This window comes from Neopsephotus bourkii, unplaced genomic scaffold (genome assembly GCF_033783945.1).
Source record: "Neopsephotus bourkii isolate Nb327-2 ecotype Australia unplaced genomic scaffold, CSIRO-AGI_Nbou_v1 NB_887, whole genome shotgun sequence".
Classification (NCBI taxonomy): Eukaryota; Metazoa; Chordata; class Aves; order Psittaciformes; family Psittacidae; genus Neopsephotus; species Neopsephotus bourkii.
The window spans coordinates 837,347-864,833 of record NW_026901381.1 but is presented as its reverse complement, the minus strand read 5'-3'; the positions used below and the strand labels follow the sequence as shown (position 1 = coordinate 864,833).

At 55.2% G+C, this 27,487-nt stretch overlaps 1 protein-coding gene across 3 annotated transcripts in view; it reads right to left on the bottom strand.

Moving 5' to 3' along the window:
- The window catches only part of PLXNA1 (plexin A1), a 105,239-nt gene that overhangs the window by 23,290 nt on the left and 54,462 nt on the right, over positions 1–27,487 (bottom strand). For all 3 annotated transcript variants that reach the window (XM_061357153.1, XM_061357156.1, XM_061357154.1), the window contains exons 9-21: positions 23,556–23,670; positions 19,211–19,411; positions 11,059–11,155; positions 10,563–10,753; positions 8,596–8,747; positions 8,181–8,301; positions 7,719–7,855; positions 7,049–7,216; positions 6,095–6,188; positions 5,501–5,740; positions 5,209–5,352; positions 4,298–4,532; positions 2,683–2,825 (exon numbers count right to left, since the gene is read on the bottom strand). In XM_061357153.1, coding sequence (XP_061213137.1) covers positions 2,683–2,825; positions 4,298–4,532; positions 5,209–5,352; positions 5,501–5,740; positions 6,095–6,188; positions 7,049–7,216; positions 7,719–7,855; positions 8,181–8,301; positions 8,596–8,747; positions 10,563–10,753; positions 11,059–11,155; positions 19,211–19,411; positions 23,556–23,670 — 2,038 coding nt within the window. The remainder of the gene's footprint in view (positions 1–2,682; positions 2,826–4,297; positions 4,533–5,208; positions 5,353–5,500; positions 5,741–6,094; positions 6,189–7,048; positions 7,217–7,718; positions 7,856–8,180; positions 8,302–8,595; positions 8,748–10,562; positions 10,754–11,058; positions 11,156–19,210; positions 19,412–23,555; positions 23,671–27,487) is intronic.

The window sequence follows — 27,487 nt, the reverse complement described above, 5'->3', positions numbered from 1 at the left end:
CAATCCCCACCCAAGGCACTGCAACACATGCTCTGGGTATCGCACACAAAGCAAACACCTCAACCCTGAGCTCCACCACCAGCAAACCAGCCTGATTTTGAGGGGCTGGATTTCAGACAGGGAAGGGAAGAGCAGAAACTCCACTCCAGGCATAGCCTGAATCATTCCCTGTCCTCTCGAGATGTTTAAAGGTGTATTTCTGGCCATACTTGGCCACGTAGGACCCAGCAGGGATGGGGTTGGGATGTTCTCATCCCCACGCTGCCATCGTCAGCACAGCCCTGGTCACCCCTGACCATATTCCTTATCAGAAATGAACATTTCTATAACACAGTGGTTTCCCATTGGAAAAGATGGTTTCCTCCAAAGGAAAGCCTCGATGTGGCAAAAAACATCAATGGAATAAGTGAAAAACTTCATTCCACATAGGTATTTGGAGACAAAACAACACTTTTCACTTCAAAACACCAACTCAAAATGAAGAACAGGGTTTTGACACATCAAATCACTTCACTTCAATCAAAACTTTGGATCATCACTTTTCACTTCAGCAGAATTCCTCATGGGTTTAACTTCCCCCTTTAAAACACTCCTTCCCATTGGACAAACCCCGTTTTCCCACCCTGACCTTGCCAATTCTGCAATAGGAATCCCCAGGTGCCACTGTCACCCCCATCACCCAAACGCCTGTCCCAGAGCACCCCCAAAGGTGGGTGGGGTGGTGATAAACCCTCTCTGCCTCCCTCCTCAGGGTTCCCTTACAGCAAGCACATGGCTCCATTTCCCTTAATGCAGGTCAAGAATAAGGCCCTGCTCGGAACAGAAATGCTTTAAATGAGGTTTTCCCAGAGCCTCTCCCTCCAGACCATACAGAGACCTCAATGCAATAATGCTGGTAACCCAGATGCCTGCGGTTCAGCAGCATTACCCAGCAAGCTCCCTACAGGGATGCAGAGATGCTGGGTGACTCCTCAGCATGGGAAGACCCAAGAGCCAGCTGGAGCACAGTGGCTGCACTGGAAATCTACCAGACCCACCAGTATAACTGATCCCTGTGCGCTGCTGGTGCTTTGACAACCAAGACCACACAAAAGTGACCACAGAACAAGAGGATTTCTCCCTTCAACAGAGCAAGGAGGATCTCTATAGGATGGGGAACAGGTCCTGCCCAACAGCGACCATCCCACTGGAGCACAGCAGGACATGAAACCCCATCACAAGCAGCACAGCAATGCCTGAGGCTGTCGCCTGCCTGGTTTCCCTGTGTTTAACTGGCTGATCATTAGCAGAAATAAATGAACAACACTGAATTAAATATTTAATCAGGCTTAAACTCCCACCAAGCACCAAAACCTCCCCCTCAAACCCGAAAGAGAAAGGAGCTGGTCCCACCAGCCTGATGCTCGCTGCAGATTAGCGTGTGCGTGCACAAGCACCGCTTCCTTCCCGTCACTTGCAATAGCTAATGTTACACTCAGAGCAAAGAGACAAATAAAAGCAAACCTGATTAAATTATATGAAGCTTACACAACTGTAGTTGCTTTATTTAATCTCTTTTGGGGATTTGGTGGGGGTTTTTGTCCTCCTTTGCAACTTTAACCCCTTGTTTCCCACGCCAGGCTGAGCTGGCGTGCTCGCTCAAATGGGATGTTTTGAATTAGGAACTGGGACGCGGATAAACTCCCATCCAGCCTGTCGCAGCCAATGCAAAATTCCCCCTCTGATACCCTTTGTGATACCCTTTACACCCCTCCCTCTGTAGGGAAAATCCTAAAGAGCAAGAGCAGAGGTGAGAGGAGAACCAGGCGTTCGCACAGGCAGGAAGGGCTGCACCCCAGGGAGAGCTACGCTCACGCTCCCAGCATCCGGAAACCCGAGCTGCAAAGGGAAATCCATGGAAACAAGGGGAAATCCATGGAAACTAGGTCCCCACTGCCCTCCGGAGCTGGGATTAGGGACCAGGGAAAGAGAGCAGGCGGAGGGCCAGGGCCCCGTGCCGCAGCCACGCTGGCGTACACCAGCAGCACGTGCACTTGGAGTTGGTAAGAGCTTGTTGTGCTGTAATTAGTGACCGTGCATCTTGCACCAGGGCCAATTACTTCTCCTAAATACATTGTGAAGCCCCCGTCGACATTAATTACTGTGCTGGGTCAGCAGCAAGGGGAAGCTGAGGTCATCCCCCCCCTCCTTTCCCTCATCAAGAGCGGCCTCGGCAGCCCAGCAAACGAGAAGCCAATTGGTGTGCAATTGCATGCACTAAATTAAACAGAGGTGGGGAGGCCGGGAGAGGAGAGGGAGCGGGTTTGGGAAGCAGGGGAAGGATGCCAAGGATGGGTTCTGCATGGGGAAACGGAGCCAAGCAAGCAGGCCATGTCAGACAAGCCTGTTAGAAACGAGCAGCCGGTCAGGCATCAAACAAACCCAATTGAATAAAGCAAGTGCTGTAGAAAATGACAGCAGCAATGATATTAATATAAATATTGATATTAATGTCAGAGTGCAGCACGCAGTCAGCAGCCGCTCCGCGTTCATGTTGGCTGCCACGTGGCGAGATGCTCTTTGCTGCACCAGGCCAGCATCCAACCAAGGCATCTCTCCAGCCCTATGCTGGGGGCAAGGGGACTCGTGCAGGGGCACAGCCCCAGTGTGAGATGCTACAGAGACAGACAGACAGACCCACACCTCCATCTCCTTCAGCACGGGGTGGTCTTCTATCCCTGGGAAGAGAACGCGCATGGCGTAGGTGCGGTAATCCAGGAAGGGGATGCCGGCGCCATCCAGGTCGTTGGTCAGCTCGTTGATGTCAGTCTGCAGCTCAGCAAAGGCTGGGGTGGGAAAGGCAGAATTAAACCAACACATCCTGGAGTCCTACCAGCCAGCATCAGCACCCATCCTGCACCCCCATGGCTGGGCCCCCCAGGCGTGAATGGGCTCTGCATCCCTCCTCCCCGCAGGCTGTGATCACTGTCCCCACCTCACAGATGGAGGAATGGAGCTGCAGAGGGAGGAGATGACTTCGCCAGAATAAATCAAGTGGCAGCATTGGGAACAGGACCACCAGGTCCCAGGGGGCTCAAATCCCTGCTGCTCAGCGCTCCCAGCCTCCCAGGGATGAAGGGGAAGCAGGGAAAGGCGAGGCTTGAACAAAGCCAGAGCTTCTGGGGGAAAACATTAGCCTAAACCACAAGAATGTCCTCATTTCTTTTTGACCTAAATACTGCTCCAGAGAAGAGCCTGAACACACCCGCCCCAGCACCTCCGGATCCACGCAGAGGCAGCAGCGAATCCCAGAGGAACGTGATGCAGGGGGGGGTCCTGAACCTTTAATTGCACCTATAGGGAAAAGCTGCCGGGAGAAGAGTCCTGGAGATGCAGCAGGGAAAGGGATTGGGGGGCGAGGGGAGAGCAAACCCTTAGAAAAATCCAATTCAAGGCACTTTAAAGGGAGCTGGGAGGCAGGCAGAGGACTGCAGGCTCATCAGCCTGATGAGAGAAAACAAACCGTCAGCTTGAAAGGCGTGCTATCTTATCTGTAACTGGTGGGACTAGAAAGGAGAAAAGGCAGGGAAGAGATTGTGCCTTTTAATTAAAAGCAGATCCTTTTATCTGTCAGCTGTGGAAGACAAGACACCATCCCCTCCACCAGCTCCCTTCCCTCTCCCTGTCACCAGTGCCATCCGCAGGCATGCGTAAGGATGGGGATTTGGGGAAGCAAAGGGGGTTTCTTCCTTTCTTTCCTCTCTTTATTAGCTCAGGTTTGGTGCCCGCTGCACCAGTAGCACCCAGGTTGGTTGTGGCTGCGGATGGCAGGGTCAGGGCCTCCAGAGCCAGCTCAAGGGGATAATGGGCAATTAGGTTTTATCAGCAGGATCATACAAGGAATTCTGTCCAATTTCACAGCATCTGTCTATCACATAATGAGAGATGGACTGCCCGCTCCCAAGCAGCCTCCACTACTCTCCTTACTCTCTTTCCTCCTATTTGGAGAAATAAAGGGGAATTTTGTAACAGGAAAAAAACCCAAACCCCACACAGAACGAGTCTGCTTCCTTTGACAAAGGAGCTCTGCCCATTCCCTGAAGGTATTTAAGTGAAATGTAGATGTGGCACTTAGGGACATGGTTTAGTGGCGGACTTGGCAGTGCTGGGATAACGGTTGGACCCTTAAAGGTCTTTTCCAACCTAAGTGATTCTATGATTCCCATTCCGCTTTTAGGGAAAGGGTGGGAGCACACTGAGCTTTGGGACAGTAGGAAACCCTCCAAGACCCCAAGTTAACAGCACAGGGATCCCTCACCCTCTTTGCATTCCAGGGCCACCCGGGACTCCAGGTTGTCCATCTGCAGCTGGAGGCGCTTCAGGGTCCGGTCGGCATCCCGGGATTTGCGCTTGTATGCGATGAGGACGATGATGATGATGAGGAGGAGGAGGCCACCTCCTCCACCGATCCCGATGATGGCGGGCAGGGTAAGCAGGCTGTCCGAGTAGATCTGCAGCGTTCCCGGGGAGAACTCGAACCCTCCAGCCTTGATCTGCACCATGGTGGGGGTGAAAAACAGACCTGGAGTCACAAGGACAGCCCTTCCCACTATGCCCAGAGCTGGAGGATGACTCCCAGCCTAGAGGAGGAAGGAGGCAGGGATAGCAGGAGCTGGTCCGGAGCAGTGCAGGATGCTTTAATGGGATGCAGGACACACGCTGCCAGCGTGCCTGCAGAACAGGCAGAGTTTGATGTCTCATTCAGACAACATTACATTAACAGATGGGATGTGAAGCGAGTTCCCCCATGGCTGGGAGGCTGGTGGGGGGACTATGCTGGGTCCCTTTCAACCTGTCAGGGTCCTGGAGAGTGAGCACTGCTGCGCTACAACCCCACTAACAAAGAAGCCTTCCTTGGGGTATGAGCCAGCACTGAGGGAAAGGGGTGGGAGTCCCCCCTGCCTTGGCACAGGCTGTGCCTTGGCACCCAGCGGGGAAGGGAGGCTGTTGGCAGGGCCACCCAGGGCACAGGAACACCCGGTTGTGTGTACTGGGGAGGGGACAAAGCATTTGGTCCTAACAAGTTAAGGAGAGTGATGCCCAGGGGGCAGGAAGGATGCTCCTGCATGCGCACCGGCTCTCTGGTCCTCATCCAAGGATGAGCACAGAGCAGGGCTGGGATAAAGCCTGAACCTCTGTGGTTCAGAGGGTACCAGTGTCAGCACTCACCGTGACCTTGTGCTGGCCGGTGAGGTTGGGGGACTCGCAGAGGAGCTGGGTCTCGGACACTGTCAGGGTGCAGGGGGTGTCTCCGATCAGCACCGTGTAGTTGAGGCGGGAGTTACCGGCTGCCGGTGGGAGCAGGTTCCTGCCCTTTGAGGGAGCAAGGAACGAGATTGTCAGTTCTTGTGCAATAGGGAACACTTAAACCAACCCAATGTAAAGCAAATCAGCGCAGGACTTCGTGCACAGACAAAAAGCCACCTCCACTGAGGGACACATCCTTACCCCTCTGCCTTACCTTGAGGATGAGGGGAGAGCTGGGCTTCAGCTCCAGCATCCCAGTAGGGCTGAGCGGCTCAAAGACAGGGTCCGGGTAGTAGACGAAGTTGGTGGTGTTGATGATGAGCAGGGCCTGGACGTTATCCATGATGAAGCCAATCTCATCCGGGCGGTCGCCCACCTCCGGAGGGCTGCGCACAGGGTTGTCGATGGAGGGAGCGTAGCACACCATGGTCGTGTCGTTGTAGACAGTGCAGTTCTGCAGGAGGCACAACTGAGGTCAGACCCAGCTCCCAGCAGGATCAGACCCCATAAGGATCTCCTGCAAGCAGCAGCTCTGGACATGAGGTTTAGACTTGGGATCTCCTGTCCTGTGCTGTTGCATCAACAGGTACCACATCCCACCATGGGGCAGACTCCTGTCTCCAATGGATGTGCAAGAGGTGGATGTGTTCTCTTTGTCACTGTCCTGCAGACATCCCACAAACATCCCATCAGTTTTCCACACTCAGATCTCAATGCTCTCATGGCCAGGGACTCTGCAGTGAGAAGGCTCAGGGAATCCCTCCTCCTTCTTAAGCTGTGCCCCCAGCCCCAGCCCAGCATCACTTACGTTCTCCCTTTCAGAGCTGCAGTACTTGGCCCGGATCCTGGGCTCTTTGATGGTGGCCAAGTTGGTGCCAGTCACGGTCAGCAGCGTCCCACCACTAGAGACATGGAGACAATGGGTTAGGATGGGAGCTCAGTGATGGGTCCTCACTTCTGGGGGGGAATCACCCATCCTCATCAACCAGACACCCATCAGCCCCAGCGTGGGTGAGCCACAGTGCCTTGGGGACCTCTTATCCTATCCAGATGCCACCACATCCAGCAGGATCTGCATGCACCACTGCCAAACCATCTCAGCTGACCCAGGGACCACCTGGAGACATCAAAGCTGCTAACTAATACCAGCATCCCACCCTGCGTCTGGGTTTGGGGTCTGAAGGCAGCTCCCAAGCTAAAGGAGAACGGAAAAGCATCCCGAGGAGGAGGAGGTTCTCTCTGTCACCCCCTTCACCATGCAGGCAGCAGGTGGCAGGACAGGCTGAGCCCTGAGGGGCTTTCTCCATGCCTTGGTGTTGGTGTTCAGAGCCCCCATTGTCCCCGAGAGCTTGGCCGTGTCCCTGGGGAGCTTGCTCCTCATCAACAGCCTGGGGAAGGTTTCCCCTTGGCACTGGCTCTTAATGGATTCCTTGGGCTCCTCTCCAGCCAATTCAAACCTTTTAGGAAAATATGTAAACATTGCAAAAACTCCCTGATGGGAAATAGGTTCATTTTATTTGCCGCCGCCAAATGTCAGGCTGAAATTAAGCAGATCCAAAGCGCTCTCTGCTCTTGTCCCCTGCCAGGCTGAGCACTGCAGGCCAGGAGTCAGCAGGGCCCCAGTGCCAAGCCATTGCTCACACTCCTCTCACCACGTCTCTGGAGCACGGCCCAGTGGCTATAGCAGCAGCGCTGAGATGCATCCATCGGGAGGTGGGAGGGATCCATGTGGAAAACAGCCCCCCTATAATCAGTGATTTACCTGTTGATGCTCCACTCGGGATCGATCCTCTGGATGGTGGGGTCCTCGGTGTAGTTGTACTTCACCTCGGGGTTGCTCAGCTCTGCCCGGTTGATGTTGATGAGGATGGGAGAGCCGCCGGGGCTGTGCCCAGGGGGGGTCCTGCACCGGATCTCACGGGCGCTTCTCCTGGGGTAGGAACACACAACCCATCAATGCCCAGGCACAAAGAAGGTGAGAGGGGGCAATGCTGCCCCGGCCCCTTGCCCCTTCTCAAGCTACTGAGGGGCAAAGGGAGAAAGAAGGGGAAAAAGGCAGACAAAAATAACCCACCAAGGACTGAAACAAAAGGCAGGAGGGAACGGGAAAGGCTGAGCAGCTCCTGAGCGTTCCCATCGCGCGGCTGCTGCAAACAGCAGCGATTAGGGCTGATAACCAGTAATTACCGCAGGAAAATATTTAAAGAGCCGCTCCATTATCATCCCTAATCTAAAAATTATCCACTTCATGCCTCGGGGCTTTGTGCTTTTAGAGAAGAATCCCTGTTCTTGGGGCTCTTCCTGCAGCCTCTGGCACACAGCGTGTTCAGGGGGGATGCCTCCAGACACCCCCAGCACGGGTCCCTCTACAGGGGTGCTGCTGCCTCTGGAGGTGCCCTTTGCCCACCCTCATCACCCCCCGTGCCCCTCACCATGAAAAGGCACACGGCCGTCCCCCGATGGTGACGGAGACGTTGCTGCCGGCGTTGAGGTGGCTGCCTTCGATGGCGATCCAGGTACCGCCGGAAAGAGGACCCCGGGCTGGGATCACACGGGAGAAAGTGGGTGTCTGCCAAAGGAAAAGAGCATCCCTGGGGTCAGAAGGGCTGGGGATGGGAATGTGCATCCGTAAATAGCCCCACGAGGGTGACAGGGCTAAAGGAGACCGATGGGACAGCAGCAGGGCACAGTGCTAAGGGTGGCAGTGCCAGCAGACAATGGGGAAGCAGAGCAGTGGCAACCTTGGAGAGATTCAACCAGCGTGACCCATCACCTGCCCAGAGCATCCCCACCTGCACCCCCCGGAAGCAGTGGGTAAATGATAGCTCATTTTTCAACTGATCCCCCTGGCATCACCTCCCTCCCATGGAGCCTGTCCCCAGCATGGGACCTACCACAAAGGTGAAGCTCTTGGGGGACGTGGCTCGGTAGCTGGGCGAGCAGTCGCGGATGCACACTTCGACCCGCGCCTCATGGACCTTGCTCGGGCTGGCATCTCCAATCTCACACACGATCCTAAGGGATGCAGGGAAGGAGCGCTCAGTGTCCTGGCACCGAGATGCTCCCTGTGCCATGGCAGGGATGGACTGGCTTCAGGAAGAGATGGATCTAACACCAACAGAGCTGCCAGCAGCTTCATGAGAAACCAGGGCAGAGGCTGTTGGCTGGGGGCAGCTTCCCCAAAGCCTTTGAGCTCCTTCCAGGGCAACCACAACCAGCAGGCCCTTCTCCCCCAGTTCAGCCCCATGTCTTCAGCTGCCATGTGGCCCTGTCCCAGTCCACTGAGGTGACCCCCCTGCAGGCACTCACTGCTCAGCACTGATGTACTCGCTCTCGATGGGGATGCACATCACTTTGCCCACCCGGACGCCCCAGCGAACATCTTCAAACTTGAGGCCCAGGTTCTCTCCGGTGATGGTCAGACGGGTCCCTCCTTGCCTGGGGCCGGTCTCTGGGAACAGCTAGGAGAGAACATGGCCCATCAGCCAAGGGAGCAGAGCCATAGGGATGCCCCACATGGGCAGCCATGGGATGTGTGTTACTCCCCTGCATCCACCCCTACTGAGATGGGGGATGATAAACCCCAATGCATCTGTAAGGAACCCACAGAGGGGGAAAGATCTCCTGAATGACAGCCACATCCATAAATCCCCCAAAGAACAAGCCAGGAGATGCCACATGTGTCCAGGCACAGGGATGGGATTTAGACACCCACTGCAGATACAATGGGAAGGAGACAGGGAGCGTTCCTGCACAGCCCCACTGCAGCCATCACCTCTGGGGTTAACCACTGTCCTCTGGATTCACACCGCTCTGATCATCTTCAGCATGGAATGGAGGATCCAGACCGCCCCCCCCAATGCTTTCCTGCTCATTGGTTTCACAGGGTCCTTTCATACCAACAAGCTCCAGTGGGCACGAGCAGGGGGCTCATTCCCAGCTGCAATGGCGGCAGTAGGGGCAGGGGATGATAATGAGGAGGGGTTCCCCTTTCCCAAGGGAAGGGATATTGCTCTTCAGGGTCACAGGACCCTGCAGAGGTTTGGAGGGGGCTTGTCCCCACCACCAAGCAATGGGTATGACATTCTTCACTTCAAGGGAGAAGAATCACGGTCATCTCCCAGCAACCATGAAGACACCATCAGCCCAGAGGGATGGGCAGGAAGGAGGCTCCAGCTCCCCCTGAAAACACTGCATCATAGGACCCCAGACTGGTTTGGGTTGGAAAGGACCTTAAAGCTCCTCCAGCTCCAACCCCTGCCACAGGCAGGGACCCCTTCCACTGGAGCAGCTTGCTCCAAGCCCCTGTGTCCAACCTGGCCTTGAGCACTGCCAGGGATGGGGCAGCCACAGCTTCTCTGGGCACCCTGTGCCAGCGCCTCAGCACCCTCACAGGGAAGAGCTTCTGCCTAAGAGCTCAGCTCAGTCTCCCCTCTGGCAGGTTCAAGCCATTCCCCTTGGCCTGTAGGAAAAGAGGGGTTGTGGGAAGCAGCAGGCAACAGCAGGCTGCCAGAGGAGCATCACACCAACAGCTACACACATCCACACCGACCACCAGCTCTAAATGCACTGATGCAGAGCAGCACCAAGCTCAAGCCTAAATGCTACCAGATCTGCTTGTGCTACACCTGCAGTACTGCAGCATCTCACAAGGATTCAGGGCTGGAGAGCTGCTGCTGAGGCTCCCCTTTCCTCCCATGGCTGCCACCCAGCACCCCACAACACTGGTACAGAAAAAGGCACCACTCTCACTTCCAGCTTCCATCAGATAAGGCACTGAAACCCAAACAGACCAGATCCTGCGCTAACACTCCAGTCATTAACACCAGTAAGGCTTCACCAGACACGGGTAAACAGAAGGTATCCAGCAGAAATACCCAGCAGTCCCTCCAGTGCACTTGGAGCCCAGCCCGACGGGCATGTGAACATTAATATACACAGTGTTATTAAGCAAAGGTCATAAAAGCTGTCAGGGAAGGGGGTGATGATGAACTACCAGCCCTAGTGAGCATTGGGGAGTGGCAACCTGGATCTGTGGCTTTTCCAGGATCCTCCCATCACACGTAGAAGTGATGGGAATCTCAGGGATGAGCCAGAAAACCAGTGCATGGAGAGAGGATTTCAGCCTTGGAAATTCACGTGGCGACCAGAGGTGTTTAGGACTAAACACCACGCAGATTTGTCTGCTGTGAGGTGCCACTGGAGAGCATCAACTCCATCCCCATCGCGCATCTCCCCCGCCCCAGGGTCCCGCAGCACGGAGCATCCCCTTGTACCTTGGTGATCTTGGGGTCGGTGCAGCGGCTGTTGCCGCTGGTGGCGTGCATCCAGCTGCTCTCATAGGCCAGGCAGTGCTGGCGCAGCGAGCAGCGCCGCTCCGACACGCACCAGCCGCACTCGAAGCGCGGGTCAGCCTTGAGGCACAGCCCGCAGCTCTCCCGCAGCGCAGAGCACTTGTACAGGTGGGCTGCAAGGCAGGAGGAGAGCCAGGGTCAGCACGGACCCCCTGGCACATGGGCATAGGGGCTAGTGGGGGACGGGTACCCACTCCTTCCCCATCCCACTGCGGGCGTGCCAGCAGCTCCCAAGGGAACAAACCCCCATGGGCAGGAGGCTCCAGCATCATGGACTCAACGCCAGAGCTTCTTGATGAAAAGCCTCTTGTTTAACAAACCCATTTGATTGATGCTGGTGCAAACTGCATCAGGGCTGGGGAGAGGGGTAGGCTGGAGATTGGGGAGGTACGGGGCTGGTTTCCCATCCCTCACTCACCCTGGATGTTCTGGGGGTTGTCGATGACAAAGTTCCCATTCCAGACCACGGACAAGTTGACTGGCAGGTCACTGATGTCGTTCCCTTCGTAGAAATACTGCAGGAGGGGACAGAAGGAGCCAAAGTGGTAAGGCAAAACACCCCGGTGAGGCATAAACCCCTGTCACATGGATGTCCTCCATCAACCCAGAGGAGAGGGATGAGAACCTAGTTCAGACTCCCTAGCTAGGCACAGACAGGTCTAAGAGCAATGACCACAGCACATACAAACCAGTAGGCTGAATTGGCAAAACATACTAATAAGCAAAACAGAGGGTTTCTAAATAGAGCCCAAACCCATTAGGTCTGATCTGCGATGTAGGAAGATGACACTGCTCCAGCGGACCCCAAACCAAGACCCCAGCACCCGCTGCTGCCCAATGTACCCACCTCTGCTGCTCCTTCCAGCCTGGCCGGTGCCTCCTCTCCTCCCAAGCCCCGTTCCTGCCTGCCCATCAGTATTCCCTGCACAGCGGCCGCACGCCGGCGGAGGGGTTTAATCGATCCGGAGGCAGGAAGGCAGTTGGAGCCGTCCCTGACAGCTAATGACCTCCTTCAGCAAGAGATTCCCCGCTCCTCGCCCGGGAAAATGACAGGCGTGTCATGAGAGATTAAATGAATGATTCATGGGCTGCTGGAGTTTGTTAGGGAGCAGTGGATGCTCCCAGCATCACCTCCCGCAGCCCCGCTGCTGTACCCGGAGGAGGTGGCTTCAGCATCTCCTCCAGCACTGCCCCACAGAGCACATCTGCCCCCTGCCAGCACCAGGGACTGCTTCAGGGGTCTGTTCTGCTCGACCCACAGGAGGCAGGGATGTGGCCCCAAAGGCAGCCAGCACGGCCACGTGGCTGTGGGAAGCAGGAGACACTTGGATCCTTCTCGCTATCAGAGCTGGGCCCTTCCATGCTGAGTCTCTCCCATCGTCAGCCATGGTCCAGCATCAGACACAGCACCAAAGTGGGGCGTGTGCCCAGTGTGGGACATGGCTAGAGCAACACCCTCCCTCAACCCTACAAGGGGCAAAGGCAAAGACAAGCCTGGTCCTCACACCTCCACAGCTTTTGGCTTGTGGTCCTATGCTCACCCCACACAAATGCAGGGTGAAGGACCCCAAAACACAGCCCTCCCCAGGAGGAAGGCTGATGCTGATCAACCCTATGCAGCAGTTTTAAGGCATACAACATCCAGCTGCAAACTCAACCCTTTCCTGAGCATCCAACAGCTCCACCACCATCTCCACCCCATCACCCCCCCATCACAAAGCCTCTTGCAGTGCTTGCTCAGAAGAGTTCAGCCACATCTCCACCACACACCACCTACAACCAGAGCCTCTCAGCAGCATTCCCATCACCACGCATGGAAAGACAGAGCCAGAACCACACTGGGAGTCCAAACCCATTCACCTTCCCCTATCCTACACCCACCCAAGGACATCCCACAACAAGGAGCCAGCCGGACCCACAGCATGGAGCAGAGGGAGCGTGTGAGACCTCATCTGGAATATTGTGTCCAGTTCTGGGCCCCTCAGTTTAAAAGGGACAGGGACCTGCTGGAGAGAGTCCAGCGCAGGGCAACTAAGATGATTAAGGGAGTGGAGCATCTCCCTTATGAGGAAAGACTGAGGGAGCTGGGTCTCTATAGTTTGGAGAAGAGGAGATTGAGGGGTGACCTTATTAGTGTATATAAATATATAAAGGGGGAGTGTCACGAGGATGGAGCCAGGCTCTTCTCAGTGGCAAACAATGAAAGGACAAGGGGTAATGGGTACAAATTGGAACACAAGAGGTTCCACTTAAACTTGAGAAGAAACTTCTTCTCAGTGAGGGTGACAGAACACTGGAACAGGCTGCCCAGGGAGGTTGTGGAGTCTCCTTCTCTGGAGACATTCAAAACCCGCCTGGACACGTTCCTGTGTAACCTTATCTAGGTGTTCCTGCTCCGGCAGGGGGATTGGACTGGATGATCTTTTGAGGTCCCTTCCAATCTCTAACATACTGTGATACTGTGATACTGTGTGCTGGGAATGGGGAGGGCGGTGGCAGCGCCAGAGCAGGATTCAGCAGTGAGGAGCCACGTGGCAGCGTAAGTGAAATTGGCATTTTCAATTTGTACTCTGACATGTCTCATTTGGGGCCCTGGCATCTCGGGAAGGCATCCAGGCTGCAGCTGTCCAAAACACTTATTTGCATCTCTCTGCCCCGGCTGCTTTTGGAAATGAGTTCTTCTGGGAGGTGGGAAGGAGGAAGAAGAATAGGGGAGGGAGAGGGAGGGAGGGAGAGCATTAACTCTCCATGTGCCAGCCCAACAGCGTGATTGCACAAGAGATGGTGCTCCTCTGGGGAAGGACGGCGTGCTGAGGATGCTGGGTTTGTGGAGCTGGAGCAGGAGGGACTGGGAGCAAGGGAAGCAGCAGGAGGCATCACCCCGGCTGGGATCACCAAGGGAACCTGAGTATCAATGAATAACGTGTCCATCAGCAGCCCTGCAAACAGGCAGCGCGTCCATGGCTTGGATGCTGTTATGGTCCCTGTAGGATGCTGGAGTTGAAGTCATGGCTCAGCTGTGTGCAGGCAGAAGCTGAGGGCTCAGGGTTCAGCCCTCGTGGACACTGAGGTCCATCACATCCTCTCTGATTTCTAAAGTATCTCTTCTTTGAAGGATGTTTTCCTATGGCCTGTTTTCAGCTGTGGGAAGCAGGAAGGTGCCCTCTCCACCCACAGGAGAGGAGGTAGCAACCAAACCACAGCAAAGCAGCAGCCACTGCCTAGCCCTGAAGGTCCCACAGCCAGTGGGGATCAGAGAGGATCAGGGAGGAGGGTGCTTACCAATCTGTCCATCCCATGGGATCCAGCACACAGACAGCCAGCAGGTCCCATCATACTGGCTCCTCCCTGCTTCTAGCTAACATGGAGCTAAACATCCATTAAATACTTAACTGCTATTAACTTCCCGGTTAATCAATCACTGTGGCTGGCAGCAATACGGGATGAGCCATGGGAGGGGATGCCAGGGTGGGTGTCAGCACAGGGATGGATGCACCTACCCTGCAGTGCTGCTGTCAGACCCTTCCACCCTACAGAGGTGCCCAGCACCCTCTGGCTGTGTCAAAGGATGATGTGCCACGATGCGGCTGAGTTATAGGAAAGGGATGTTTCCTCTGGGAGCAAAATAAACCAGGCCCAGCCCTAAGAGCAGACCCACGGCGCCCGAAAGAGAAGCACTGTCATGCAGCACCAGCCACAGAAGGGGATGGGGGAAAGGATGTCATCAAGTGAATCAGCAGCAGAGCTGTGAGCTGCTTGGCTCCTTACCTAGCCCAGCCAGCCTCGCCGCCCTCCCTGGAAGGTGCCTAGAAGGCCAGAGTGGAAGAGCTGATGGAGGATGTGCCATGCCACCAACCCAGATACGGCTATTCCCAGATGGCAGGGATGTTGTTTGGACAAGAGGACTCCTTGCTAAGCCTTTCTCAAGGCAATTTATCCAAAACTTATCTCAGGCAGCTTAGCAGAATCAGAGATTGATTTGGGTTGGAAAGGACCTTGAGCTCATCCAGTTCCAACCCCTGCCACGGGCAGGGACCCCTTCCACTGGAGCAGCTTGCTCCAAGCCCCTGTGTCCAACCTGGCCTTGAACACTGCCAGGGATGGGGCAGCCACAGCTTCTCTGGGCACCCTGTGCCAGCACCCCAGCACCCTCACATCTTCCCAAGTAACAGCCAACAACCTCATGTGCTCCTCCCATCCCCGATTCTCACACTCACCCCATCCCCATGTGGGGATGCCACCAGCCCAGCACGCTGCAAGAGCTGTGGGTGCCCCACGGCCATCACACCCTATGAGGACATCCAGCGGATGGGCGGCTCCATTGCCCTCTGCGAGCAATCCCATACATCCCAACTTCCTTTGCATCCCCCGCTCCTTCCCATCTGCACCATCCCCCTGGGCTGCATTTCTGGAGGAGGGCTCGGGCTGCAGCTGTGTCCTATTTTCCTGTAGTTGATGACCTCAACTCCTTCCCCGCACTACGGGGACGGCAGTAATGTACATCGCGTCTCGCCAGGGCTCAACTGCAATTCATCATTATTTTATCTGCTGGAATTTAATTGGATCCTATCAAACTCTCCTGATACTCCCTTTTCACTTTAAACACTGCTGCAGGAAAGATAAATGCAGGCAGCGCCAGGATGGAGATCATGGCTTTGTTGGAGAACGGAGCTGTTAGAGAATGGGCTCCAAAACTGCTTCCCTCTCCATGGCTGGTTAATTAGAGATACCTTTATTGGAGGTGTGAGGCACTCGGAGCAGGGCACGTGTGTATGATTTATGTTCTTCCATAAATACACCCCAGGCCTAGCAAAATACTGTCATGCACACAACAGCACAACTGGATAGGAACGCTTGGCCTCTCGTTCTGGATCTCCTTTTGCTCCTTTCACATATATCTCCTCCCTTCCTCCCCTGTCTCACACAAGCTCCTTTGCCTGGATTCCTTCTGCCCAAAGTTTGGCAGGATGGAAGTGAGGACCTGAAACTCTGGGAATACGTCAGAGCAACACCCACAACGAAGAAATACCCAGAAAACATGAATCCATCAGGTCCTGCATTCTAACCTCCATGCCTGGGGTACCCCAGTCTCAGCATCCGCATTGGGTACCACTCATGCACGCACCCTGCTCTGCACCCACATCACTTTGTCATGGGATAAGATGCTTCTGGGTGAACATCCCAAGCGGAGCCACCCCAACCAGAGGGGAGTGAACTCCAAAGCCACAGCCCAAACGAGTAGATAGGATGGCCTGTCCATGGGGATCAGTAAGGGAGGAGCCAGGGAGGTGACACAGCTGCTCCTCACCACGCAGGGCTTTGGGTAAGAGGAAAGGGAAATAATTCAGGCATGAGGCTTAATTCAAAGTGCTGAGACAACAAACTCAATGCTCATGGAAAGGAGATCAGGGGTTCTTCCTATTTTTACATTTAAAGGGAAAGAGCACCTCTGGGGCTATTTCAGCCTTAAGAGGGACATTCTGGAGGGTAAAATACAAACCCATGGCAGTGAGAAACACCCAAGGCCAGGACTAAACAGGATGAAGTCCAAGGTTAGCAGCAGTTCTGGGTGCACTGTGGTACCTCCCAACAGCAAAACTGCTTCCTTTCTGCAGCATTCAGAAGGATGAGCCCCACTGAGGGATGGCAGATGGGAAAGCATGGCAAAGGCAGGGATGCTTGGAAAACGAAACTCAGTGGCATTACCTGCACAATTTAAGGCCTGTGACCAAGTCTCCATTCTCTGCTGCAAGAAGTAAGCCTAGAAATGTCTGCTTTCAGAACATTATAACTAATCAAATAACAAAAAAAACCCAGTTTTATTAGAAAAGAATTCCATTTTCTTCAGCTTGCCTTTCCTTTTTGCTTCCTTACAACACATGTGGAAAACCTTTCAGGTTGCTTTCCTCTTGGAGAGCAAAAAGAGACCAAAGTGAGGAGGCAGAAAAGGCTTTTTTTCTGGTGGGATGACAGGGAACACCAGGCCTTGTCTCCCTTCGGTTTGCTGGAGATCTATTGGGTGTCTCAAACAATGTTTATAGGCAACACTCAAACCTTAATGAATGGCCTGCTGAATATTTAACCAAGATGTCCTTTCTTCAAAGCCTAACAAGTCATTGGAGTTTGACAAGCACTAAAACTAAACAAAAGACGAAGAGTTTTAAGCAGGCTTGACTTATTATCCCTTCCATTCACCCGGGATTTAGGAAAGCATCCCTAATTCCACAAAGTAATTAACCTCTTGTTTAGATCCCATTGAACTCCTGGAAACAAAAGTGTGCTTAAATGCCTTTGCGATGAGAGGACATCCATCCCTCACTTGCTGGCTGGGTGTCATCCCACCCTACTTCCCCACACCCCTAAAGCCCTATCCCAAAGGATGACTGGCAATGGAAGAACGCAGCGGGTCACGGGTGGGTGATGGCGCGGGAGCACGAGGCGCTACCAAGCAGCCAGATGGACCGCAAGAAAAGACGTGGAGGAGACAAACATCACCCAAGTGTGAACACGAATCCCCCACTGCAGAACGCAGCCTGGCTGAGTGCCCTCAAACGTTAAAGCAGACCCTGAAAGCAAGACAGCTCCTCTCAAGCCAAAGCTGTCTTCTGCCGTCTGTGAAGCCACGTCTCCTGCCTGACACCGTGGCCCCATCAAGCTGCTGCCATCCGCTCCTGCGCCCATGACACGTCCCATGCACCATCCATCCCGTTTGCTCCATGTTCAGGGCATCTCTGGTGATTTCCAGGTCAAATATACACCACTACCAGCTCCATGTGGGGACCATAGAGCAAGGCAGGCACAGCTCAAGCTGTCCTTTCCCTTTGGAGAAGGGCTGCAGAGCCCATGCAGCTCACGACACCAGTGCTTCTGCCTCTCTGCTCTGCACCCAGCCAGGGTCCCTGCTGGAATCTGGGACAAAGAGGCCACGTTTCTTCCACACTCTGCATGAGGACAATGGGTCCTCCAGCCCATTTCCACTCACAGACAGGGACACACTGCAGAACAACCCTCAGATGACCAAGCAGGTACCTGATGTACCCAAGCCTTCTGCTGGGACACAAATGGCTCAGCTGACCCCCAAGAAACCTCTCACACAGCTGTGGTAGACACAGAGCAGCCAAGCTTGGGTACCAGCAACAAGACCCCAGGACCTCCACCACCATCATGGCTCTTGGCACATACATCCATCATGTTCCCCTTGAAGCACTAACACTGAGCCATACAGGCAATAGACAAAACTGGGTCTGGGAGCAGATCTGCATGTTGGTGAGGACCACGATCCACACCAGGGACCAGCAGCCAAGCCAGCTCCACTGGGCAGTTCTCCATCTGGATGCTTTTCTTCCCTAAACACAGCAGCAAGAAGACAAACCTTTACTTAAGCTGCCTCAGTACTGGCTCACTGCAGCAGAGCCCTGCAGACACCGCACTGGTCCTGCTGCTTGCACTTTGTGCTGCTCCCTGCTTCCATCTCCAGACCAAAAGCATGGACCAACAACAACGTTTCCAGGCAGCAGCTCAGGACAAGGAGCATTTCTGCTCATCACCAACTGTGTGTTGCCAAGAGCGAGCCCTGGCACTGCAGCATCCCCCAGGCACCGCTACCCAAACAGGATGCAGCGACTTGGGATGCTCCTCCTGCCGAAAGGCTCCGCATCCCTGGGAGTGCAGGAGGAGGGAGGGAGCCAGGGCTCATCTTTAACAGCCTCTAAATGTCACATGTGCCACCAAAGGACAGGGGAGCAGGGCTTGGCGCTGGTGTTAGGCTGCAAATGAGCTTTCACTGCGTGAGTGATGGAAAACAAATTTTGAATGGATTAAATGGGAAGGAGAAGGGAGGGCCGGGCCCCATGCGGATGAGGGCAGGTCAGTGCAGAGCTAAGGAACGCTGTGGAGCTCTTAACACCCTGGGTTAGGTTTGCTGGTGGGCTCCCTGCATAGGACTGCTGTACAGAAGGGGCATAAAGCAACTCAGCAAGGGGCCACAAAACAGTCTCTTGCTTAGGGATAAGGCAGACAGAGCTGCAGAGAGCAGGAGCAGAGGCAATGCACCACAGATGCAGGGATGGGTGGGAGCTGGGAATGGCTGGGGGCTGCAGGAGGAAGGAAGTGCTCTGGGACCAGCAGGAACAGCAGCACACAGGGCAGGGTGCACAGTGTGACACTGAGAAGGTGTTAGCTCAATGCTGCCTGTCAAGCAGAATGGCTTGGTGTCAGGGGAAGCAAGAGCAGGCAGGGAGAAGGGGAGGCAAGGCTCCGGCACGTCCTGGCCAGCTGGCTCCAGCCCAGGCAACTTTCCATAAGTTCCAATTTCCTTGGAAGTGCTCTTAAACCCTGGCAGCTCCCCCAAGGCAGCTCTGGCGTTGATCCCATCTGGAATGACCCCCGAGCAGCAGCCTCTACATGCACTTGGGGGAAGCGGAGAGGACCCCACTTCACACCCTGTAAACACCAGAAACCTCCCATTACTGCCCATGGGAGAGCAAACCCCCACACAGCAAGGCCCTGGGGCAGGGCAGGGATGTGCAGCCCCCAAACACAGCTTGAATTGGGCCCCGTCCTGCACTCACCGAGGTGTTCTGGCACTGGATGCTGGTGCTGTTGAAGCGCAGGGCGGTGACGCGCGTGGTGCTGCCGGGGATGTGGAAGATGCACTCGTAGTTGCGCTGCCCGGACTGCGGCTGCGGCAGGTTCTTGGCTGTCAGGGTGATGGGCTTCACCACCCCAACGGGGATGTAGATCTGGGTGGAGGGCAGGATCTGGGGGCAGTCCTGTAAAGGGAACAAGGGGCTGATGATGAGAGGGGAGCCCCACGCAGACCCCAGCACCCTGAGACACCCCCCCCACCTGGCAAGCTCAACAACACGCTGTAAAACACCACCCTTAATAAACCCTTATGTGCAGCCAAACCATCTCACGGCTGCTCTGACCAAAGCCCTGAAGACAGAAAGGGAGAGCACAGAGGAAAATGATGGCAGGGTTGTGGGGTGTTTTTAACAGCTTGGGAGATGGGGAGAGGATTCAGCTGTGGGACCTGGACACATGCGGGCAGAATGACTGGTAATGAGATGGGCTGTAATGCCATTATGGCAGTCAGTAGGTTTCAGGGTTAACACCTGCTGGGCTGTGCATTGCGAGGCTTTCTCAGCCCTCTTGTTTCCCTTACAGCCTCCATCTCCCTTCTCCAGTGGACAGAAAAGCCTTTTGCCCCTTTGATGCAGCAATGCGGCTCTGCAGCGTTGCAGAGAACCTGCTCTGCAGCGGATGCTGCTGCTGCTGCTTCTACCTGTGGCCAGCTCAAAGCAGCATCACTCCAGCTTGCAGGCTGCCCAGGGGAAAATGCCTCCAGCCAGGGGATGCTGGTGAGGCCAAGGGGAGCAAGGCAAGGGCAAGGGGCTCAGCATCACCCCACCAGTTCTGATGCTCCCAAGAGAAGGAGCATCCTTTAATAGCCATGGGCTCCTGGCTGCCCCAGTGAACCTGGCATGCAAAGCACAGGGGAGCAGAAGAGCACAAATAAATGAGCTCAGGCAGCAGCAGAGCCTCACAGCCCCGGTGGGTGCCACCAGCAACAAGAGCCTGAGGTAATCCCAGGCTGGCTCTGCCAAGCAGGATGGAAGGCAGGCACCTATGGCAGCGATTCTGGGAATAAGTAACATCCCAGGGGGAATAATGTGTGCTGCAAGGAGCTGCTGTGAGAACAGAAGCAGCAGCACACAGGCACCTCACTGCTCTTCAAAGGGTGGCAACAGGGCTGCAAGGGCAGCTCTCGCCCCAAGGCTACTGGTAGCCACACATGGCCAATGCTGTCCGGCTGCCTCCTGCCACTCACAGCGAGCCAGGCTGGACCCTGAGCAGCACTGAGCTGTGTAACAGCTATAGGATTAATCCAACTTTCAAATGATGCAGAGAAACGAGACAGAAATTGCTTCATTTAGCAAATATTGATGAAAAACCCCAACTTGTTTTACCCTGAGTTTTCTGTTCTTCACAGAACCCTAGACTGGTTTGTGCTGGAAAAGACCTTAAAGCTCCTCCAGGTCCAACCCCTGCCACGGGCAGGGACCCCTTCCACTGGAGCAGCTTGCTCCAAGCCCCTGTGTCCAACCTGGCCTTGAACACTGCCAGGGATGTGGCAGCCACAGCTGGGGACAGGCAGGGATGCGGGCAGGGATGTGGGCAGGGATGTGGGCAGGGATGCGGGCAGCAGGGCTCATTTTGCTGACTCATAGCTCGAAGGAGCCCCCCCAGTATCTCTCATGCTTCACATCTGCTGGCAGAGGCGACTCATCCAGCAGCAATGTCACCCTGTGAGCAGGCAGGAAGCACCTGGTGCTGGTGGGCGCTGGGTGCCCAGGCACTGGGACAATTCACTTCCCCTACACCAGCACTTGCATCCCTTAGGAATGCTCTGACAGCCCACAGAGCTCAGCATCCTGCCAAAACCAGCCTCCCCCGGCACAGCCCCAGCTCCCAGGAGCCATGAAGGGATGGGACAGGCAGAAAAGCAGCATCCGGACACACAGACACATTCCCCAACATGGCACAACTCGGATTTTCTCCATTGAAGCTGTTTTTCTGGCTGGATAAGAACTGACAAGGGTGTCCAGGTTTGCCTGGGGAGGTTGAGAGCTTTAGAGCCACCCTGCAAACGTTGTGGTTTAGGTGTTTTTGGCAGCTCCCAGCTACAGCTGCAAGGCTGGGCCATCAGCAGTGATGGGGATAAAGGAATCTGGGGCTGATTCCTTCACAAAGTCCTCAGCCATTCCCACTGGTGGGGGTATCACAGAATCCCAGCCTGGTTTGGGTTGGAAGGGACCTTAAAGCTCATCCAGTTCCAACCCCTGCCACAGGCAGGGACACCTTCCACTAGAGCAGGGTGCTCCAAGCCCCTGTGTCCTACCTGGCCAATGAAGAACAAACACACTGAACCAGCTTAGACTGAACCAACACACTTGGTCCCCAGCACACTTGGTCACCCTCTGCAGCAGCTCTGCATCAGCAAGGACTGTCACAAGGGAGCAGCTTTTTGGGCTGGGATGCTCCAGCATCCATCACCGATCACCCCAGGCCACTGCTGGACACCACAAGTAGGGAAAAGCCAATGACAGCCTTCATTGGTTGATGCTGCTTCATCATCCCTTCCCCAGCCCCACACCATGGAGCAAGCCAAGGGCAGGGTGATCTCTGGAGCTCAGGCTTCAAAGCCACAGCAGTCATTGGGCAGGCACATCCTTCCTGCTGCCTTCCTTCCCAGGCACATTTACATGAGTGCTGGCTCCTACCCACGCCTCATTCCTGCCCTGCCGCTCCCAGAAATCCAGGTGAACATTCCCAGCATTCCCAAGACAGTGCCATTGGTCACTCTTTATGTTTTCCTACAAAACAGCCACTTTCCCACCCAGGAAACCGTGGTGAACCACCCGTGGGAACCAGCAGAGACACTGAGTGCTGCTGTTAACCCCTATCCCTGCCTCTCCTGCCCAGTGCCCACCACGCTCCAGCCAACACACACAGACCAAACCCTCCTTAAAATAACCTTCCCAGTCAGACTTCCTGCCACAGAGAGAATGGGGACAGACATCTACCATTAATATGGTCCCGTGGCACCAAGTCCCTGACCCACCACACCGCCCTGCTGGGGATGGGGATGGATGGGATGCTTCATCCCAGCCCAGACACGCAGCCCACAGCAGCTGCTCCGAGGCTGTCTCAGCATCCCCTGCAGGAAGAGCTGAAGCCACACCGATGTGCAAACAGGCTCCAAAACCTCAACCCAGGCACGGCTCCAGGTCCCAGTGTGACCGTGAGGTCTGCTCGGGGACACCCTGCCATGCTGGGAAGCAATATGGGTTCCCAAGCGGCTGGTTGAGGGAAGAGCAGCACGTGTCCCATAGACAACACCCCTGGGGGTACAGCCCAATGCTTTTGGGCTCGCCTGGTGGAACCCAGCAGCTCCCCATGTCCTCAGTGAGGGGAATGGGCAGAGCAGAGCCACTGGGATGCAGTGGTTTGGACACCACGTGTTTGGAGAAGCAGTGCCAGGGCTGGATGGAAGCACAGCCTCAAGAGCAGGCTGCAGGATGCCAGGAACAGGCTGACCCCCCACTGGGTTTCTGCTGGGCACAACCAGGAGAAAACAGCTCCTTCTGATCTCTCGTGTTACTGAATCCTCCTGGCTCGGTGGGTACCCCATTGTCCAGGCAAGGTCAACCCATCCCAAAGGAGCAGGGCTCATCCGCAGTACAGCCAACTGGAAACACAAGTTCAACCAGAGCCCTCTTCCAGGGCAGGGATGGAGGAGAAACTCCTTCCCAAAACATTCCCTTCATGATGCAAACGAGCACTTCCTGCAGAGCCAATGGCTGCTCACCAGACCTCCAGACCCAACCCAAGGACCAGTGATGCCACCAACAGGCTGGGGACACTGGGACCCCCATAGGCACCCTGTCAGCGACAGGTTTCCTACTGGATGGCATGGATGTGTGCAGGATGAACCCCCCCCACAGGAATGTGCATTTGAGATGAAGAAGGTGTGGGGTGTAGCAGAGCAGTTTGTTTTACAGATTTCAACCTTCCCCTCTCTGGAAACAAGTTGTTCTGCAGTGACAGCTCAAGCTTGCTCCCTTCAGAAGCATCAAAGGAAAACGCTTTGGTGTCTCTGCCTTTGGTTTTCCTTTCATTCAACCTCAAGTGCTCTGGGCTGTGCCTGGCTCCCAACAGCCTCTCTGCAGCCACACAGCCTCTTCCCACCGGCACACTGTCCCATCCCATCCTCGCTGCTTCCCAGGCAGTCCCTGCACCCCAGGCAAGGCAGTGGGAAAGGTTTCCAAAGAGGTTTTCCCTCTTCCAACCCCATCGCCATAGGGGAAAGGAGCCGCAACACGACCAGGGAGCGAACCCACATCACCTTACCTCAGAGAGCTTGACACGTCCCTCCAGGAAGGAGCAGTCGGCAGCGTTGTGGGTGCAGATGTGGCGGTACTTGCACCAGTGGCAGGGGAAGGAGCCATTCACACAGGACAGGCAGCTGCAGGGAGACAAGTGGGCAGCGTTAGGGAAACACTGCTGGGGATGCTCCAGCAGGACAGCGTCCACCGGTGATCCCGTATCTCTGGGAGGGAATGATCCCACATCCATGGGGCGAGGTGCCAGCAGGCTGGGAGGGGAGATGCCTGCACACCCTGGACCCTCAGGCTTCGCCCATAGCAAAGTGAGGGGATATGATCTTCCTGGCATCACAGTCCCACTCCCTGCTCCGCTTGGCACACTGACCCTGTCCACCCAGCTCCTGGCTGAGGCTGAGCTCCAAACTGTGGGAGCTTTATCTGGGCTTGCTGAAAGGTGATTTAAGCAAGAGAACAAGGGCTCTGCACTGCAGGGGAACAGGGGAGAAAGGGCCAGATTAATGCACACTCAAGGAGGGGAAAAGGTTGGGCAAGATGAACAATTCGGGACCGTAGTGCCTCTGAGCTGCTCACAATAGGTTGTGTGTGACCCCATCCCTCCCTCAGCCCTCTGCAGCCTCACCTACGTGTGTATGTGTGTGTGTGTACAACTTCCACCCCCTCCCTCCAGCCCCACACATTTCCATTTCTCCCCCCATCCTCCTCTCCAGACTCTTTGTGGTGGGATCGTGTGTGCTCCCCTCTCCCTGCCTCTCCTTGGGATGCACTTGGGTACCGGGGATGTGTCTGGTTACCAGGGATGCGCTTGGGTACCAGGGATGCTGCGAGCTCTGTGCTCTGCACCCTTCTTACCAAAGAAACCAGCCCCAGGTACCTTGATGTCTTTTCCCCATGCAGGAAGGGACATAAAGAATCCCCTCCTTGTGCAACCATTCACACAAGCGGCCTGTACCTTTGCTTTCCAAAAGCTCCCCCTCCCAGCACCATGAGGCATCCCTGCCTGCAAGCACTGGGGATCCCATGGACCCCCAAGCTCTCAGGGCACTCAGCCCTGTGTGGATGGAATGGCTGAGCCCTCCCCTGCTGTGCTGTCCTATGGCAGCAATGAGGTCTGGCATTAATGCAGTGAAGTTTCACAGGGCAGGTCCGCACCAAGCATATCCCATGCAGCCCAAGCTGCCCTCCCAAGGAGGAGATGGGAGAGCTCTTGAGGCAGAAGCGCAAGAAAAAGCCTCAGTCTGGCTTTAAAAAGGAATAAAGAGGGAATAAAAGAGCATCAGCCCCATTTTTCTCCCTAGAAGCTCATACCTGCTCCCACTGATCCAAGCGTGAGCAGGATGGGACCCAAAGCAATTACATTTAAACAAAGGGAGGATCTTCCCCTGAACATAGCTTTGGCAGGAGGCAGGCAGCCCTGCCTCATCCTGCTCCTAAAGCACAGCTATCACGCTGCCTCTACCCCCTGGGAAATGACAGGGAGAATAGAGCATCACAGACAGGGAATACACAGCATCATCAACCTGGAATATAGCATCACCGACTGGGATAACACAGCATCACTGAGCGAGAATATACAGCATCACTGACCGGGAATACACAGCATCACTGACCGGGAATACACAGCATCACCATGCAAGGAGGCAGAAGGAAATCCTTCCTGGAGAGGGACATCCTCAGAGGGCACACCAAAGCCCTTGTCCTCCAGCAGACCTGTCCCTTGGGTACCACAGGGACCCACAGGGCAGAGGCAGCACAGGGTTCCAATGCATGCTTTGCAGGGCCACTGCTCCCTGCCTGCCCTGGGGTTCCACACACCATTCCATATACAGCAAGAGCTTCCCACTGCTCCCTGCCTGCCCTGGGGTTCCACACACCATTCCATACACAGCAAGTGCTTCCCAAATCCATGCACACACACGAAGGAAATATTTAATTAAGCTGCTTGCAAAGGGGGCTGGAAGTCATTTCCATGTTTCGCTTACATTTTCGCTTCCAAATGAACAGCCCTTTTAGCTTTACCCACAAATATGCTAATTGAGATGCTCCTTATGCAAATATATGCAATTTTATTTCAGCTGCAGAGATTCAACTTAAAAGCAGAGCCACAGCCTCCTATCTCTGCCTGCTTTGATGGAGGGAGGCACAGAGGGTGCGGGGGACACAGACAAAGCAAACGGATGGCTCCTGCCCTATGATGAGGGCTCAAGCAGCAACCAGTGGGCAGGTGAATCCAGGATGTGAAGGCAGCAGGGTTGGGAAAGCATGGGTTAATCCTCATGGAAGCAGAGCTCCCACAGAGAGGAGCGTGCTCTAAGCCAGGGCATAACCACCAACCCTGCCAACCACTGGGCACTCTGCATAGGAGAGATCAACCAGACACCACCCCAGGTGCAAAAAGACCCCCCAGTCCCCTTCATCATCTCCCAAGCACCTCAAAGCAGTGGGGTGAAGCACCCAGAACAGCCCTGCCGTGGACATCCTGGTCTCCAAAGCTGCAGCTCCGCTCTGAAAGCCAAATCCTGGCTATCTGGGACCCTGGTCCCCTCAGGGTCTCCTTTGCCATTTAAACACTCCAGTTCCCAGCTTATCTCCTGATCTCCACTTGCTAAAGGACCTAAAGCATCTCAGGTTATCCTCCATAATGTATGGTCCCCCCCTCCTACTTCAGCCCTCCCCCCGTTCCAACTGAATTGAGCCATTCCTGAAGCCCCGTCCTCGGAGATGGTTTTCACACTCTCCCTTCTGCCGAGGTTCTCCATCTGCCATAAGGACATCAAACACCTCCACAAGAGCACTCACCACCACGCATCTCACTCCACAGCATCCCTGCTGCGTTTAGAGCCTCTCGGGGTCAGCACTCCCCAGCTGGCCAAGGACTCTGTGAAGTGGTGACCAAACCATTGCCTGGGTGCTGGTTAATGCAGTGAAACCCCATCTCCGGCCTTCCTCAGCACATCCATTTGACCACTCAGCTCCTGTGAGGCTGCCTGAACCCCAGGGCAGGAGCTGGGGCTGTAAACCCCACGCAGGTCAGCATGGCCGGGGCTGTATTCCCGGTGTGTCCGTGTGCCGCCGCTGTCTGTTCCCGGCTCAGGAGCAGGCTGCTCGGCAGCGCGATGCCATCTGTGCCGTCTCTCTCCTTCCCACGGTCAGGCATCGCTTCTTCCCTCATCACTTCTTGCCTAAGAGGCTTTCATCACTCTGATGATTAGAGGGGGGTTCTCCTTCCCGTCTTGGAGCTCCCCCCCTGCCTCCCCGAAGCATGCCTGGAGGGCAGGGAGCCAGTGAGGCAGGAACCCTGCGATGGGGCTGCAGCAGACATGGACCCATAGCTTGTGCCCCATCTGCCTCCTCCTCAGCCCTGCAGGGGCCAGGTACAGACAAAGCCCAGTGTGGGGAAGGGGGAAAGGATCACCCCACCAGCCATCTCCTTTTGCTTCCTAATGTTATTGAATCATAGAATGGGTTGAAGAGACCTTAAAGCTCATCCAGCTCCAACCCCTGCCACGGGCAGGGACCCCTTCCACTGGAGCAGCTTGCTCCAAGCCCCTGTGTCCAACCTGGCCTTGAGCACTGCCAGGGATGGGGCAGGCACAGCTTCTCTGGGCATCCTACTGCCCTCCAGGGATGGGGATAAGCTGAACGGCACCAAGAGCAGAGATGAGGAGATCCCCAGAGAAGGGAGAATATAAAGGAACTTAAACAGGGGAAGTTTACATTGGATATAAGGAGGAAATTCTTTACTGTAAGGGTGCTGAGGCACTGGAATGGGTTGCCCAGGGAAGTTGTGACTGCTTCATGCCTGGAGGTGTTCAAGGCCAGGTTGGACAGAGCCTTGGGTGCCATGGTTTAGTGTGAGGTGTCCCTGCCCATGGCAGGGGGGTTGGAACTGGATGATCTTAAGGTCCTTTCCAACCCTAACTATTCTATGGTTCTCTG